We start from the raw sequence: 18,212 nt of genomic DNA, 5'->3' as shown, positions 1-18,212 counted from the left end.
GTCTGGCAATACCATAAAAGTGTAAATCTCCTCTTGGTCTGATCTATGACATGAGGTTCTATCTCCTCTACCACACCCCCACCGACCCATGCCTTATACTGGAAAGGGGGAGGGTTTCTGAGAATTGAACCCAGAGGTGCTCTACCACTCAGCTACATCCCCAGATCCTTTTATTTTTATTTTGAGAGAGGGTCTCACTAAGTTGCTGAGGCTGGTCTCAAACTTGGGATCCTCCTGCCTCAGTCTCTGCACTGTTATGCTTACAGGCGTGTGCCACTGTGCCCATTTGCATTAATGGTTTTCATGCTTTTGATTACATGCCTATGTAGTTTCTACGGTCAGCTCTGCCATTCTTAAAAGTCATTTTACATATTAGTTATGTTTATTCTTAATGCATTCCTTAGTGAATCCTTCAAACAGATTTTATTATGAAATAACATGCACAGTTTTAGTCTGTAAAACATTTTTAGTTCTTTTTTTTTTTTTTTTTTTTTTTGTGGTGCTAGGGATCGAACCCAGGGCCTTGTGCTTGCAAGGCAAGCACTCTGCCATGAGCTATCTCCCCAGCCCACATTTTTAGTTCTTTAAAAACTAGAATAATTGTTTGATTCTAAAACACCAAGGCAAAGAAAACAAAAGATTAATATATCATCCTGCATGAACCACTTCAGGATTACTAGATTTGATGGTTCATTCTTAGTGGCTAGTCATACTTGTAAGATCGGGTTCATAATCCATTCCAACAGCAGTTCTCAGTTTGAACCTATTCGGGTAGTTTGAATCTCCAACAAATAGACTTGCTGAGTGACAGAATTTTTCGCTACTGAAGTCATCCTGATAAAAAGTTAAAAAGCTATGACAGCAAAATTAAAATGCACACAGAATAAGGTTACAAAGTAAGATTGCAACAGCTTAATCCTTAGTGTCACAGAACAATGACCATCGTTATCACTGCTAGTATTCCAGCAGGGTTCCTGTGAATAATCTACTATATGGGGGTCACATGAGATGACCTAAGATTTCTGAAAAACCAATCAAGTAGAACTGCTCTGAAAAGTTGCTAGTATTTTAAACTTTATAGTAACAACCTTCATAAATCTCAGCCAAAGCAAACCCATAAAGTCCTCCTGCAACAGCCACCATAAGATGCTTCAACTTATGAGATGATAAGCACAGCAGAACACGATCAGTTGCTTAGGGCTTGGCACCTAATTTGCTTAACAAGCGCTCAGTGAGTCCATTCTACATGGTTAACTAGATTCTGCTTAAATTCCTCCAGAAACCACAAAACTCACATACTGTACTTTTAAAGAATTCTGACTACTAAAAAGATCTTTTGCTCATACTCCAAACTCTGAATTCCCTGTAAAAAGTTCTTGCTGATCCCTATTCTCCTCCCATTTCTACAAGATAGCTTTTTTTAAATATAGATTTTTATTTACTGATGAACCTTTATTTTATTTATTTATATGCGGTGCTGAGAATCAAACCCAGTGCCTCACACATAAGCACTCTACCACTGAGCCACAACCCCATCCCCAAGATAGCTTTTAAGTTTGTGAACAGAATACTACTCTGTCATCACCAGATCAAACTTCTTTTCCACACAACCATTTTTCTCTCTCACAGGCTTTTAAATCCTCCTACAACCCAGAAACCTCTTTTCTGGATGTGTTACAATTTATCCAGAAATTTCTAGTCTTGGCATGAGCTCTATAAACACAGCATCTCAAGATGCAGGGGCTCCTTGCCAGTTAAGGGAATACACTGTTCCATCTGCCTTAGATATGTCACCTCAAGTCTGCTAAAGTACTGAGTCCTGGTGGACTCAAGATAAGACTTACCAAAAAAAATACTCTAGTCATCGTCTAGACCTATGCTCCCAATATGCATCATTCATTCCCCATTTATTAGTAGTTGCCCAGAGAGAGAGAAGCAGGAACAAGAGGTACAGATAGGTAGCTATGGGTCAAAAGGGGCAATGTGAATCTGGACATGGAGGCACATGCCTATAATCCAAGCGATTCAGGAAGCAGAAGCAGGAGGATCACAAGTGAAGTCAGTCTTGGCAATTTAGAAAGACCCATCTCAAAATAAAAAATAAAAAGGACTGAAGATGTAGCTCAGCGATAAAGCACCCCTTCATACACATATACACACAAATAAATGCTTGTAAAACTGAGTAAGATCAATAGATTGCATCAATGTCAATTTCCTAATTATATTACACTATAGTTATTGCAATATGTTACCACTGGGGCAAAATGGATGAAGGATATATGGGCTCTCTCTGTTATTTCTTCAAATCCCATGTAAATCTACAATTATCTCAAAATAATTGTATTTTTAAAAAGGAGAATCCAGTTATCTGCCACAGCTTTCTTCCCACAACAGCTCAATTTGACAAGAAATCAAGCCAGCTACTCCAAAGGCTGAGGCAGAAGGCAACTTCAAGGCCAGCCTGGACAACTTAGCAAAACCCTGTCTCAAAATAAAATAAAAAGGTACGCAGATGTACCTCAGTGGTAAAGTGCCCCTGGGATCAATCCCCAGTACCAGGGGGGAAAAGGAGAAATTGAGCTTTCACTGTGATAGTACCTGGAGTACTTAGCTTGCCAGGGCAGTTATAGTGCTATCTCATATCCACCAGTCCCACACAATACAGGAAGGAAACCCAAACAGTTAACCTACTTTTAGTAAATAGAGGCACCCAATGGAATTCTGACATATACTTACTTTTGTACCCTGTGTAGCAGGCAAGAGGTCAACAAACACCTTAAGGTCTGTAAAACAACATGGTTTATCTCCAAACTTTTTAAAATACTGGAACATTAATTCTTCTGGGTCACCTAAGGGTAGGGGAGAGAGGACATTACTAAATTATTCATAACTAAAGAAATGCCTAATTTAAGTGAAAGGTCTAATTTGGAAATATTTATTTCAATTAAAGTGTCGCTTAACACTTGAATGACAATGAATGAAAATAAGAGAGGACTGAATGCTTCTCAGTTTAAAAATTATACTTTAGAGGTGAATCTTACAAGCTCAGCTTACCTGTTATTGTACCTAGGAAATGTGAAGCTGTCTCATTCAGTTAAAATTTAAACAGCAAATAAGTTTTGGGCTGGGGAGATAGCTCAGTTGGTAGAGTGCTTGCCTCACAAGCACAAGACCCTGGGTTCAATCCCCAGCACCCAGGAAAAAAAAAAAAAAAAAGGTTTGCATTAAATTAACACTAGAATAAAGACAAGTTTATATGCAAATATTAAGCAAACATGCTTCTCTCCACATAGTTCTTTTTTTAAAAGGTGGTGCTGGGAAATGAACCCAGGGCTTGTGCATGCAAGGCAAGAACCCTACCACCGAGTTATATCCCCAAATCCTCTTCACAACAATTCTTGAACTACTTAACAAGCATTAAAAAATGCTAACTGAATGAAAGGTAAATCTTGTTGACCAGCACACCAATAGAAGAGAAAATAAATGGGAAGAGCCACCAGGCTAAATACTGACTGTGGAAAATTTAAACCTGGATTTACAGAGAACTACCAGTTCATTTTATTTTCCTTCCAATTAGAGTTCTCAAACTGACATAAGATTTAAGAAACAAGAATTTTTAATGAAGGGTTTCTGTAAGATTTTAAGACTAAGAATCATTCACTGGTCTGGCAAAAAAAAAAAAAAAAAAAAATTTGGTGGCTACTAGACAAATTCACATATGCAAAGGGCTGGCAAGTGGGAAGCAGAGCCAGGGGATAGATAGAGCAGGTATCAAGACAGATTCAGACACTTTAAAATCCAGCTTTGCAAAGAAAATATGAGCACTTTGATTTGCAGATCTGGAAGTAGCACAGATTGAGGTTACTGAAGTAATCCCAAAGAGAGAAGCCAAGGCTGAGGAGGTAGCTTAGGTAACTCAGTGGCAAAGCACTTGCCTAGCATGTGGAAGGTGCTGGGTTTATGCTCAGCACCACCAAAAAAGAAAAAAAGAATAGGAAAGAGAGAGAAGCTAGCATGGAATTCAAAATTAGCTGTGAATAAGCTACAATGAGAATGCCAGAGGAAGGAGCTGCCAAGAACACTGAATGATTAAGGACGGAGATGTTCCAGGCCAGATTTCAAATACTGGAGGTGCTTATTACATCAGGACAACTGGGCTCCCCCAAAAACCCCTTAAATAACTTTCAACAAGCACCAAACTTTCATATCAATGAGGGGGTGAAAAGTGTCTTTGGAGCTTTCTCCTTAAAAATAAAGCTGAACAATGGAGAGTTCATTATCTTAGATTCAGCGAAAGTCAGGTATGATAAAGACTGTAAGGTAATTTTCAGTATGAGAAGTAGCTGCTTTTGGCGGAGGGGGTCATTTTTTCCAACAAAATCATGAACTAGCACAATATAACACCTTACATTAAAATAGTTAAGAAACTATTTTATAAAAATATCTAAAGGCTTCATCAAATTTCCTAAAGATATCTCTTAATGCTTTACTATTTGTATCATTCTTTTCTTCCTGTATTAATCTTTATAAATTTAAACTTAAAAAAGAAACTTTAACTTTCTCTTCAGATAACTCCTCTAATTCTGTCCAATAGTCCTTATTTTTAAATTTGTTTTTTTAGTTGTAGATGGACACAATACCTTTGTTTATTTATTTAGTTTTTAGAGTAGTGCTGAGGATCGAACCCGGTGCCTCACGCATGCTAGGAAAGCATTCCACCACTAAGCTACAATCCTAGCCCTCCAATAGTCTTTTGTCAAAAATTTTTTGAGTGTTTGGAACAGATTTTCAAGACAACTTTCATCTACCTCATGAAATCCTAAAACTCTTACAAAACTGGCAATTTTTCTTTGGAACTGATTTGACTTTATCGTGTTAGCAAAAGGTCTGGTAGAACAGGGAAAGATGAAAATGTTAGGCCAAATTGAATGTGTGACAGAGGACTAATTTTGTAAGTGATTCATTCATTAGTAAATATTTTCAGATAATGAAGATGTTTCCTTCCTGAACATGATTTTGTCACTATAGGTCTCAGATAATGAATACTGCACTCGGGTACTAAGGTATCCTTGTATCTTCTCCAGTTCCCAAATATCATGTTTTCTTACCTAGTTTGTATTCATCATTACAACCTTGACTTCGTAAGCGCCTAATCAGCTCCAATTTAGCTAGATGTGGTCCTCGGAGATGGCGAGAACTTTTAGATTCTTCTGTTATTCGATCTTCTATAAACTTCACAGCCTCTTCTGCAGAATAATGTACTTCTCCTTCTAAAGAGCTAGGTATAAACACATGAAAAAGGTATTTTATTGCCTCTACCACCCTTCCCAAAGTTTAAAGTCAGGTTAAGAAAATATTTTCAAACAAGAAACAACACTTTGATAATAATAAAACAATAAAAATGGTGTGGTACAGGGTGGTGGCACACACCTGTAATCCCAGCAACTTGGGAGGCTGAGGCAGGAGGATCACAAACTTGAGGCCAACATAAGCAATTTAGTGATACCTTGTATCAGTAAAAAATGAAAAAGGCTAGAATGTAGGTTAGTGGTACAGCACCCCCGTGTTCAACCCCCAGAACTACAAAAACAAGGGGGAAGGGGGATAAAGGATATCTATCAGCATTCTCTAACAGATAATATACTAATAAAATTACTCCTAACTTTGGCATTTGACTATTGTAAAGTGACTAATCACATTACGTCCTTCTTTATAAAAAAAATTAATAATTGTGTATATATCAAACATTGCCTAATAAAAATTAGAAAATTACTTGAAAAACAAAGGCTGAGGGCTGGGGTTGTGGCTGAGTGGTAGAGTGATTATCTAGCACGTGTGAGGCACTGGGGATGATCCTCAGCACCACATAGAAATAAATGAATAAGGACTAGGGATATAGCTCAGTTGATAGAGTGCTTGCCTTGCAAGCTCAAGGACCTGGATTCAATCCCCAGCACCACAAAAAAAAGAAAGAAAGAAATGAATAAAAAATAAAATAAAGGCCCAAAGGTTCATCAACATATTTAAAAAAAAAAAGGCTGAGAAAAATTAGACAACTGAGTTAATATTATGAAGTATGAGCTCATAGTTGGTATCTTTTTTTCCTTTTTTTGTAGTGCTAGGATTGAACCCTAGGGCCTCATGCACACTAAGCCCTCATTCTTCCACTGAATTACACTCCTAGCCCCCATAATTGGTACCTTAAACCATCATATTTCTGCATTCACATTTTAAAAAGATCTCATTTGGACTGGAGATGAAGCTCATTGGTAGTGTGCTTACTTAGCATGCACAAAAGGTCCAGGCTCAATCTGCGGCACCACATTAAAACCAACGAAGAAAAGAGCTCACAAGAATATTGTAGGGCTGGGGAGATGGCTCAGTTGATAGAGTGCTTGCCTTGCAAGCACAAGGCCCTGGGTTCGATTCCCAGCACCACAAAAAAAAAAGAATATTGTATTTATGTCTGTATTATTATCTATATTAGGGAGGGAAAGACCAAAAAAAAATCTAAAACACCCACCTATCAATAGAGGAAAAGTTAAATCAATTGTATCTCCAAAACAGACCTCTCAAGCTACTGAAAGACTGAAACAGATTTATAGGTACAATATACAGAAAGATACCAAAAAAATATTTGAAGGGAGAAAATATCAAGTCGCAAACTATTATGTCTAATACAATCCCATTAAGTTATAATTAGGTTAGTATATAGACAAAAAATAAATTTAGTGGCTGGGATTATAGCTCAGTGGTAGAGAGAACGCTTGCCTCGCATGTATGAGGTACTGCGTTCGATCCTCTGCACCACATAAAAATAAATAAAAAACAAGGTACTGTGTCAAGCTACAACTAAAAATAATAAATAAATAAATAGAGGGAAAAACACCAAATTGTTACCAATAGTTATTTTTGGAAACTAGCATCCTGCACATTTCTGCACTAATAAGATTTTTACAATTCTCACATTTCTTTCATAATTTAAAAAATGAGGGGAAATTTTTACTTTGAAAAGAACATATTATTAAGACAGAAAAGGAGAATTCAATTGGCTTACAATGAAATCCTTAAGCTAGCACCTATTAAAAAAGTGCCAGTAGGGGCTGGGGATATAGCTCAGTTGACAGAGTGCCTGACTCACAAGCACAAGCCCTGGGTTCAATCTCCAACACCGCCAAAAAAAATTTTAAAAAGTGCCAGAAGAGCAGGGCATGGTGGCACATGGCTGTTCTCCCAGCAGCTCAGGAGGCTGAGGCAGGAGGAGTGCAATTTCAAAGCCAGCCTCAGCAACTGAGCAAGGCCCTAAGCAACATAGGGAGAACCTGTCTCTAAATTTTAAAAAAGGGTGGGTGGATGGGGGGTGGGGTGCCTGCCCTGTGGGGATGCAGCTCAGTGGTTAGGTGACCCTAAGTTCAATCCCCAGGACAAAAAAAAAATGCAACTGTAATTCAGAAAAGAAGATGACTTACTGTTCACCTTCAGCAGGAGGAGTCCAGGCCTCTTCAATCAGTCGAAAGACAGAATCGAAATAAGTCAGATAGAACTGCCAGTCATCTGAGCTAAAATCAGATTGAATGATGCACACAGGATTAAACCCAAGTTGTGACAAATCTGCCTTAGGAACCATGATGTCAGCTTATTCATATGTCCCAAGAATAATCAATCCACCACCCCCCCCCCCGCACTTCCTTGGCAGCCCTGAAAGGGCAGCACTCCAGTCATTTTCAAAGTAAAAATTTGTAAGAGACTACACTTTACTTCAATAAAATGACCAAATGTAGAAAACTAATGTTCTAAACAGAAATCTCCCCACAGAGCACTATCAAAATTGAAGGAGGCCTAGGTAGGAGGTAAGCCTTATATTAGGTTTAAATTTAATTTGACAAATGATGATTTTCAGCGTTCATTCTCAAGACCTAACTAATATTCAGCATCATGGTGGTAAAAGTAGCATTATCTCTCTTTACTAAAAGATGAAGGCTGATTGAAAACTTTAAGAAAAACATCCAGGACACAACTACTGTAAGAATACTCTATACCCAGCAATCTCAAAATACACACAAAACAATGTCAACAGGGAGGTCTTAAAGCCTCACTGCAGTCTGATAGCACAAAAAGCAGCATCTACTCACTTTTTTAGTAAGAGGCGCCTGGAAAGGGCATTGCACTCTGGCCACCTGCTGAGCTTCTTGTACATAGCCATGCATTTATTTTCCCGACTCTGAATCTCACTTGTCAGTTTCTCTACAATTAGAAGTTATTAAAGTTGGTGAGCTGCTTTCCTTTCTATGTACAACCAGAATAAAGTCCAATTACAAGAAAAATGTCACATTTTTTTCATTCACACTCCTAGAAAATAGGACTACTATTAGCTACAAACTACTATTTATGAAGGTTATTTTGCTAAAGAGAAAAAAGTACATTTCTGGATTGTTTTTGTTACTGTTTGAGACAGGGTCTCAATGTTACCCAAGATGGCCTCAACTTCCTGACCCAGTCTTATAAGCATGCACCACAGCATATGTGGAAAAAAGTTTATTTCCCGCCCTTAATTTTTATAACCTTCTCAGTAAAATACAAGGATCCACAATACATTAGGCTGAGGATCGAGTATGTGGAATATACTTATAAAACCCCCACAGTATCTAAAGATTGGTAAATTAAGTCCTAAAACAACAAAGAGGATTGGACTGATAGGATAAGCAAAGTGAAGTGGAAGACAAAAAAGAGAATAAATCAAAGACCTCCAAACAATTAGGAACAGAAAGAATGGAACTACAGTTCTGATCAGATAATATCTACCCTGTTCTTTGATCAAAGTTTAGCAGGTTAGGATTATAATAATTACATTATTAATTTCCTACACAGAATCTAAATTTTAACTATCCATAGAATTATAAATAATCTAGTTAAATAAAAACAGAATGGCATTATTTTATCCATCTGTAAGAACACTAAAGTTAGAGAATATGTTACATTAAAAATAATAATTTCTCAGGGATGCAAGGTTGGTTCAACATACGGAGATCAATAAACACAGTACATCACATCAACAGATTTAAAGATAAGAATCATATCTCAATAGCTGCAGAAAAAGCATTTGACAAAATACAACACCTCTTCATGATCAAAAGACTAGAAAAAAATGGGGATAGTAGGAACATACCTCAACATTGTGAAAGCTATCTATTTTAAGCCCAAGGCTAATATATTCCAAATGGTGAAAAATTAAAAGCATTCCCTCTAAAAACAGGAACAAGACAAGGATGCCATCTTTCACCACTTCTATTCAACATCATCCTTCAAACTCTAGCCAGAGCAATCAGAGAGACGAAAGAAATTAAAGGGATATGAATAGGAAAAGAAGAACTCAAACTTATCACTTATTTGCTGATGACATAATTCTATAAGAACCAAAAAATTCCACCAGAAAACTTCTAGAACTCATAAATGAATTCAGCAAAGTAGCAGGATATAAAATCAATACCCATGAATCAAATGCATTTCTATACATAAGCAATGAATCCACTGCAAGAGAAATTAAGAAAACTACCCCATTCACAACAGCCTCAACAAAAATAAAATACTTGGGAATTAATCTAACAAAAGACCTCTTGAAGACCTTTGAAGATGGAAAGATCTCCCATGCTCTTGGATAGGTAGAATTAATATTGTCAAAATGGCCATACTACCAAAAGTGTTACACAGATTCAATGCAATTCCTATTAAAATCCCAATGACATTCTTCAGAGAACTAGAAAAGGCAATCATGAAATTCATTTGGAAAAATAAGAGACCCAGAATAGCCAAAGCAATCCTTAGCAAGAGGCATCACAATGCCAGAACTTAAACTATACTACAGAGCAATAGTAACAAAAGCAGCATGGTATTGGTGCCAAAATAAAAAGGTTCTTCTCAGCAAAGGAAACAATCAATAACATGAAGAGAGCATCTACAGAATGGAAGAAAATCTTTACCAACCACACCTCAGATAGAGTGCTAATCTCCAAGATATATAAAGAACTCAAAAAACTTAACACCAAAAGAGCATATAACAGAATCAATAAATGGGCTAAGGAACTGAACACACTTTGCAGAAGGTATACAATCCATTAACATACAAAGAAATTTTTATCATCTCTAGCAATTAGAGAAATGCAAATCAAAACTACTCTAAGATTTCATCTCACTCCAGTCAGAATGGCAATAATCGAGAATATATGGGCTAGGGAGATAGCTCAGTTGGTAGCTTGCTTGCCTTGCAAGCACAAGGTCCTGGGTTCAATCCCCAGTGCCACGAAAAAAAAAAAAAACAAGAATATATAAGTAATAGTAAGTGTTGGTGAGGATGTGGAGAAAAAGGTATATTCATACATTGCTGGTGGGGCTGCAGATTGGTACAACCACCATGGAATGCAGTTTGAGAAATGGGATGCAGTATGGAGAGTCCTCAGAAAATTTGGAATGGAACCACCATTTGACCCAGCTCTCCCACTCCTTAGTCTATGCCCAAAGGAGTTAAAATCAGCATATTACACATTAAAGTTTATAACAGCTCAATCCACAATAGTTAAACTATGGAACCAACCTAGATTCCCTTTAACAAATGAATGGATAAAGAAAATGTGGTACATATACACAATGGAATATAACTCAGCCTTAAAGAAGAATGAAAGTATGGCATTTGCAGGTAAATAAAGGGAACTAAAGGATACCATGCTAAGTGAAATAAGCGAATCCCAAAAAAGCAAAGGCTGAATGTTTTCTCTGATAAATAGATGTTGCTCCATGGGAAGACAAGGTGCTTAGGAAGAATGAAGGAACTTTGGATTATGCAGAGGGGAGTAAGAGGAGGGGTGGGGCAGTAGGGATGAAGGACAGCAAATGAGAAAGACATATTGCCCTACATACATGTATTATTACACTACTGGTGTGACTCAGCAACAGGTACACCCAGAGGAATAAGAAGATGTTATGTTCCATTTGTGAAGAGTGTGTCAAAATGCCTTCTACTATCATGTATAACCAATCAGAACAAATTTTTTAAATTGCTATAAATCATAATAAAAATAATTATTTTCTGGGCTTGGGTTGTGGCTCAATGGTAGAGCACTCTCCTAGCATGCTTGAGGCCCTGGGTTCTATCCTCAGCACCACATAAAAGTAAAATAAAGGTATTGTGTCCACCTACAACTAAAACAATATTAAAACAAAAATCTTAAAAATAATAAATAATAATATTTTCTCCCAGGCATGGTGGCACATGTCTGTAATCCCAGTGGCTTAGGAGGATCACAAGTTCAAAGCAAGCCTCAGCAATAGCAAAACGAGACCCTCTCTCTAAATAAAATACAAAACAGGGATAGGGATGTAGCTCAGTGGTTGACTGCCCCTGAGTTCAATCCCTGGTACCAAAAAAATAATAATAACTTCTACATTTCACAAAATTTAATAGCATTACAGTTTTATGACTGTACATAATCTAGTAAAGTATATATACTTGTACAAAACAGTCGTTTTATGTTTGCACCTAATGAAAGATCTGGGACTACTCATATACAGTTACTCCCACTGACTAGGAGTGAAAAATTTAAAAACATATGTTTAAAAAAAAAAAAAAAAAAACACACACAGGCTAGTGGGAGGCTCAGTGGCAGAGCACTTGCCTAGCATGTGTGAGACACTGGGTTCGACTCTCAGCACCACATAAAAATAAAGGTTCATTCACAACTAAAACTATACATTAAAAAAAAACAAAAAAAACAAAAAAACAAAAAAACCCACATCAACAAACCCAGAGGTTCAGGAGGCTGAGGCAAGAGGATGGCAAGTTCAAAGCCACCCTGAGCAACTTATCGAGGCTCTTAGCAACTTGGTGAGAACCTGACTCAGAATAAAAAATAAAAAGGATGGGGATGTGGTTTAGTGGTAAAGGGGCTCTCGGTTCAACTTCCAGTACCAAAATTTAAAAATTTAAAAAAGAAAGACAGAGGGGAACATATATCTTTTGAAGGACATAAAGAAATATTAAATGGAAGAGAATCTGGGGTAGGGGTTACAGATCTAGGCTATCTTTCGTACTCCTTGAATTTTCTGAATCAATGAATTATTTTCAATTAAAAAGTAGTTTAGCCAGGCATGATGACACATGCCTGTAATCTCAGCATATTGGGAGGATGAGGCAAGAGGATCACAAGTTGAGACCAACCTTGGCAACTTAGCAAGGGAGGTCCTAAGGACTTTGTGAGACCCTGTATCAAAATTAAAAACAAAAAGGGCTGGGGATGTAGCTCAGTGATTAAGTACCCCTGGGTTTAATCCCTGGTACCAAAAACAAAAACATTTTTTAAAAATAAATTTACAACATGAAGAATATAACAAGGTGAAAAATCACAAGTGATGCTTTTATGTCTTCGTATCTCTGTTTCACATCTTCCTATCTTTGTATAAGGAAGGACTTTCTTCATACACAGGATTCAATTAACAATTTTCCTATTTAAATAGAAAAAAAAAAACCTCTAAGAAAACTTTAAAAGTTACCTCCTAATTTCCCTCTAATGACATCCAAGGCTTCTTGGTACTTTCCCAGTCGTTCCAGGATCATGTAATAAAGTTCAACCTTATAGAGAAATAAACAAGTGCAATCATTAAAACTTTTCAATAAGATAGTCATATGGATGTTTTCAAAAATTATTTAATAGAAGAGAATACTATCTTCAAAGGAGATGAAAATGATAGTGATAATCAGACAAAGGTGTCTTCCCCATCCATACACATCTCAGCTTACAATATTTGCTAGAAACAGCTCAGTGTTCATTATACTTAAACAGAGGGCTTCCAAAGCTTCACCTTTACACAAATGACAAGACTGAAAATCCAGCTATACAACTGGAACAAAGCAACAGTACATAATATTGTAATATAAAATAGTGGTACAATCAAAATAATGAAATCACAAAAATTGGGCTTCAAACACTCACTTCAGCCTCAGCTTCTATTTTGTCCTCTTTCACCATTTTTTCTACCATTCTCTCAGCAAGGGGCAGAAACATCGTTTTTGAGAGGTTTTCATCCTGTGCTGATATAGACTAGGAAAGGGAAAATAAATGTTTAATTCTAATTCTCTGCTTGAACTATTAATGTTACTCTGCATTACTGTGACACTGGCCCATACTTATCACTCTACTCTGTCAAACATCAGATCTAATCTAAATTTTCCAAGTAGATACATTACAGAGTAGTTGGCTTTACAAGAGATTTCTTTACTAAAGATTCATCATCCTGCCAGGTGTGGTGTCCCCAGCCTGTAATTCCAGCTACTTAGGCAGCTGAGGTAGAATTCCAAGTTTGAAACCAGCCTAGGCAATTCAGTGAGAAAGTATCTCAAAATAAAAAATAAAAAGGGCTGAAGATGTAACTCAAAGGTAGAACCTCCCCTGAGTTGAATTCCCAGTGTCACCAAAAAGAAAACAAGATTCATCACCCCATGCATTCTTGAAATACAGAACTTCCACTATATGACATAATGTTTAAATAGGTTATTCATACATTTCTCTAGAAATATATAAAGATCAAGGACATCATGAAGTATTTGAAGAAGAAAGTCTTTTGGATACTTCTTTTTCCTCAAGTCCTTTCAAGTATCTTTATTTTTTCCTTAAGATGTTAACATATTGAGAAAGAAAATGCCAATTTCTCCTATTCATACACTTCATTACTAGCTATACTTCAGCTGATAATTAAAATTAACATGTTAATAATTTTAATAGTGTTGGAGATTCCACTCAGAGCTCACTTATCCCTTGCAAACAACTTTTCAAGGTAAATATTATAAAGAAATGAAGGTTAAGAGAGTCTCCCAAAAGCTCTCTAAGACATGTGGTAAAGCCATGTGTATCTGAAGGCTGACATGTTTGACCCCATAATATCTGTTCTTTATCACCACATTTTATCTCTTTCCTCCCTACACTCTCCTACACAAAAATCTCACTTTGGTCCTTACAGCAGTTCTGGGAGATAAGTGTCTCCATTTTGGAAAAGAGCAAACTGAAGTTCAGAAAGGAGAAATGCTAAAGTAAGACCACCCAGTTCAATACCCTGCTCACTAACATAGTGTCTTTAAAATAAACATCAGATTAAAATACCAAACATTTCAAGGTAACTTGATCCAATAAACCCAGCAATGGATCAAAGATTCAGAGGAAATACACTCCATGCTGCATACAAATAAACTGATATACCAAGTCTGAAAGAACACTAAATATCCCCAATTTAAAAAGTCAACTGACAGGCCAGCACAATGGTGCATGCCGGTAAACCCAGCTGCCAGTGAGGCTGAGGCAGGAGGACTGCAATTTAGAACAGCCTCAACAACTTAATAAGGCCCTATCTCTAAATAAAAATAAAAAGGGCTGGGGATGTAGATCTGTGATAGAGTACCCCTGGGTTCAATCCCAGTACTGGGATTTAAGAAAAAAAAGTCAACTGATAATATGTAAGTCCTTGTTTGACATACACTGCAACTCATTATTACCCAAGATATTCAGAAGACATTAATTATAATGATTTTAAAGACAAACCTCAATTCCATTCTGAATGCCATACTCACTTGCATAATTAAGCTCATCACAGACCAAAAGTAGTAAGGGTTTTTGGGGACAATCTTATACAGAGCCATGCCAGCCTGAAAGACAGAGAGCCATAAATACTTATTTCAGAAAACATCATACAGAGACCAGTTAATAATCTAGATATGTGGCAAGAAGTTTCCCAAGGGAACTGCAACACAATTAAATATCCCAGTTGGTTTAAGTGCCTAGTAACTTCATGGCTACAGCAACAGGGGTAATCACAAAGGTGATATTTCACCTTTGAACAAGATTTTTCTAAAATTAAAAGTCCAATATTTCTAGAATACACTGCAATTCAGTATAGTTCTAGAACACAACCAAGCAAACACAAAATTTGAATTCTAAATGTATAACAATAAGCAATCTTTACTGAAGACACCACATTAGCCAGTTACAGTAAAACAAATGAGCAAAAAACACCAGATAGTATATTTGAACTTAAATATCAGAAAAGATTTACTGGGACATAATTTTTAAAAATAATTCTTAGGAAAATACTTGGATTCTTTCAAGATATCACTAATTAAGAACTAACCTTTTCACAGTGAAATGTATAATATGCAAATACTTCAAAGCAGGGACAGCACAATGGAGTGAAATACATCTATTCAATAACTGAGAATCTGTCCATTATTAGCCAACTAGTAATTGAATCTAAGAACTCCATCAGCTATAATAATTGCTACTTGAATATCTTTTAATCTTTCACCAATCATCAGTCCATTTCCAAAATTACAGGGAGCCCTATAAGGCAGAAGAAACTATCCCTGCCAAAGACAGAAAGATTGAGCCTCTGTCCCAAAGGTTTAGCATGCACAAAGCCCTGGGTTCAATACCCAGCATTACCATTAAAAAAAGAAAACACTAAGAAAAGAAGTATACAAATATACTAACGATAGCAATATAAATCAGTAGTAGAGTGCTTGTTAGCACATGATAGGCCCTGTGTTCAATGTCCAGTGACCCCCCCAAAAAATAAAGAATTTTTTTTAAACAGTCATATACAAAAATGCTATGTTAGGAGCTGGGCATGTGGTACTTGCCTGTAATTAAACAGCAACCTGGGAGGTTAAAGCAAGAGAATTCCAAATTCAAAGCCAGCCTCAGCAATTTAGCAAGACCCTGACTCAAAATAAAATTTTTAAAGAAAGGACTTGGGATGTAGATCAGTGGTACAGCCCCAATACAAAACAAACAAACACCATGCTAGGTATTTCCAAAAAAAGTTACGTTTATTTCCTTTCCTCTTTGTGGAAAAATGGGCAGTCCCCAAGAAAAGATTACAATTATTTTAACAGACTGAGTTGGTATAGTGTATTCTTGGTTATCAAAAATACTCAGTTTTGAGATGTAGCTTTGGGATTTTGAACTGGTGAATACAATATGTGGAAAAGCATGATACACACTATAATCTTAATCACACAAAATGGGATGTTGTATATGTATATGCACAACCTGGAGGGACACATCTAACTAAGGTGCTTGGAACTGGATGACTTTGTTCTTTGCTTCTGTTTTTATTTTTCCTTTAATGCACATATTAATTAAAAAAAAATAAAAGAAGCTATTTTAAAGACCTGTTCCAGGGCTGGGGAGATAGCTCAGCTGGTAGAGTGCTTGCCTTGCAAGCACAAGGCCCTGAGTTTGATCCCTAGTACCACAAAAAAAATAAAATAAAATAAAATAAAAAATAAAGACCTGTTCCTCTCCAAAGCAGCACTCCTCCAGATGGACCATGAACCTCAAACAGAATGTCTCTCCTAGGCAAAGATGGCAGGGTGAGGATAAGTAGGCAAGTACATTTGGAATAAATGGGTGAGTATATAAAATCTGAGTAGGGAAAAAACAAGTCTGAAAAAAAAATTAAAGAAAGTAAGTCAAGAGGGCTCAGTGGTTACAGAGCTTGCCTAGCATGCAGGAAGTCCTGGGTTAGAGCCCCAGAATAGAAGGGAGGGAGGAAGAAAAGAAGGAAAAGCAAAAGACATCTGAGATTAAGGGGAAAGGGTTGAAAGGTAGAGAGAGGTACCTTTGGTGTAAGGATTTCAAAAAGGAGTCTCCAGAAAGTAGGGAAATGATAAATACAAAACTATACTCCTCGAGGAAGAGCACATCAGAAGTACAGTGAAAAGACAAAATAGGAAGAAAGAGGAGAGGGGAGGAGGCTCTAAACCAGGATGAAGTAAATCAAATAGAGAAGAGAATTAAAAGCACTGTGGAGGCAGAATCAAGATGATATGCAGATGGAATGGACATACAGGATAAGACAAAGCACCTGAGAAAACGAACACTAGGGTACACATACTCTGGAGGTAAGGAATAAAAAGTGTTGGAAAGCCAATTTTACTTATTTAAGAAAAGAAAAAAAATTTAGGGGGGTGGTGCCAGAAATGGAACTCAGGTGCACTCAACCACTGAGCCACATCCCCAGCCCTTTATTTTGTATTTTATTTAGAGACAGGATCTCACTGAATTGCTTAGCTCCTCACTTTGCTCAGGCTGGCTTTGGACTTGTGATCCTCCTGCCTTAGCTTCCCAAGCTGCTGGGATTACAGGCATGCACCATTGTGCCCAGCTAAGAAAACATTTTTTATAATGACATTCAGTGAAAAAAAAAAGACTGTATAATATCAGAAATGAATATAAAAATGTAATATAAAATAAAACAAAACTCTCGGGCCCATACCCTATCATCCTGCAGACTTGTAGATACAGAAATTTTTGATGACAGACAAGTTTTAAAAATATAGCTGTAAGTTGGTGACTCAGAACAGGAATGTCATTTACAGGAAAAGGAAAGTCTAATTGTACAAATGAAGGAATGACAACTCTTCATTTACGATGGTTTTAAATATTACCTGTCAAGGATATGATTTAGAATAGAAGACATGTAAATCTTCTGATTCCCTGGCTTCCCTTCCTCAACATAAATCATTCATTCATTTAACAAATATTCAGTATGCAGATGCTACTCTAGGAACTGGGGACTCAGCATTAAACAAAACAAAAGCCTTTATTCTCATGAAACATGACATTAAATTTGTTAAATACCTGTTACCTTTGACACATCACATTCAAAATAAATGTTAAAAATAAATAAAATAAATATGTGTGTTAAAGAATTATAAACTACCTTTTAAACAATAATGAAGGTAGTATAAAAATTACACATTCCAGACTGGGGATGTGGCTCAGTGTAGAGCACTTGCCTAACATGAACAACGTCCTGGGTTCCATCCCAAGCACCACAAAAGTAAGAAAGAAAGAAAGAAAATTAGACTACTTCATTCTTCCAATATAGAATAGAATAATGCAGGCACCGGGCACTGTGGCACACGCACACGTGTAATCCCAGTGGCTTGGGAGATGGAGACGGGAGGATCAGAGGCAGGAGGATCGAGAGTTCAATGCCAGCCTCAGCAAAAGCAAGGCACTAAGCAACTCAGTGAGACTCTGTCTCTAAATAAAATAAAAAGGCTGGGGATGTAGCTCAGCGGCCAAGTGCCCCCAATTTCAATCCCCAGTACCCCACCCTCCAAAAAAAGAAGAATGGAATAATGCAAAAGCAATATATGGTTAAACCAT

At 36.9% G+C, this 18,212-nt stretch overlaps 1 protein-coding gene across 2 annotated transcripts in view; it reads right to left on the bottom strand.

Annotated features, from left to right (window-relative positions):
* Positions 1–18,212, bottom strand: part of NAA25 (N-alpha-acetyltransferase 25, NatB auxiliary subunit) — a 67,953-nt gene that overhangs the window by 32,607 nt on the left and 17,134 nt on the right. For both annotated transcript variants that reach the window (XM_079149522.1, XM_079149521.1), the window contains 7 exons: positions 14,609–14,683; positions 12,981–13,088; positions 12,541–12,619; positions 8,133–8,244; positions 7,470–7,559; positions 5,109–5,278; positions 2,737–2,849 (listed from right to left, as the gene is read on the bottom strand). In XM_079149522.1, coding sequence (XP_079005648.1) covers positions 2,737–2,849; positions 5,109–5,278; positions 7,470–7,559; positions 8,133–8,244; positions 12,541–12,619; positions 12,981–13,088; positions 14,609–14,683 — 747 coding nt within the window. The remainder of the gene's footprint in view (positions 1–2,736; positions 2,850–5,108; positions 5,279–7,469; positions 7,560–8,132; positions 8,245–12,540; positions 12,620–12,980; positions 13,089–14,608; positions 14,684–18,212) is intronic.

This window comes from Sciurus vulgaris, assembly GCF_902686455.1.
Source record: "Sciurus vulgaris genome assembly, chromosome: 8".
Lineage (NCBI taxonomy): Eukaryota > Metazoa > Chordata > Mammalia > Rodentia > Sciuridae > Sciurus > Sciurus vulgaris.
This window is presented reverse-complemented; position numbering and strand designations above follow the sequence as displayed.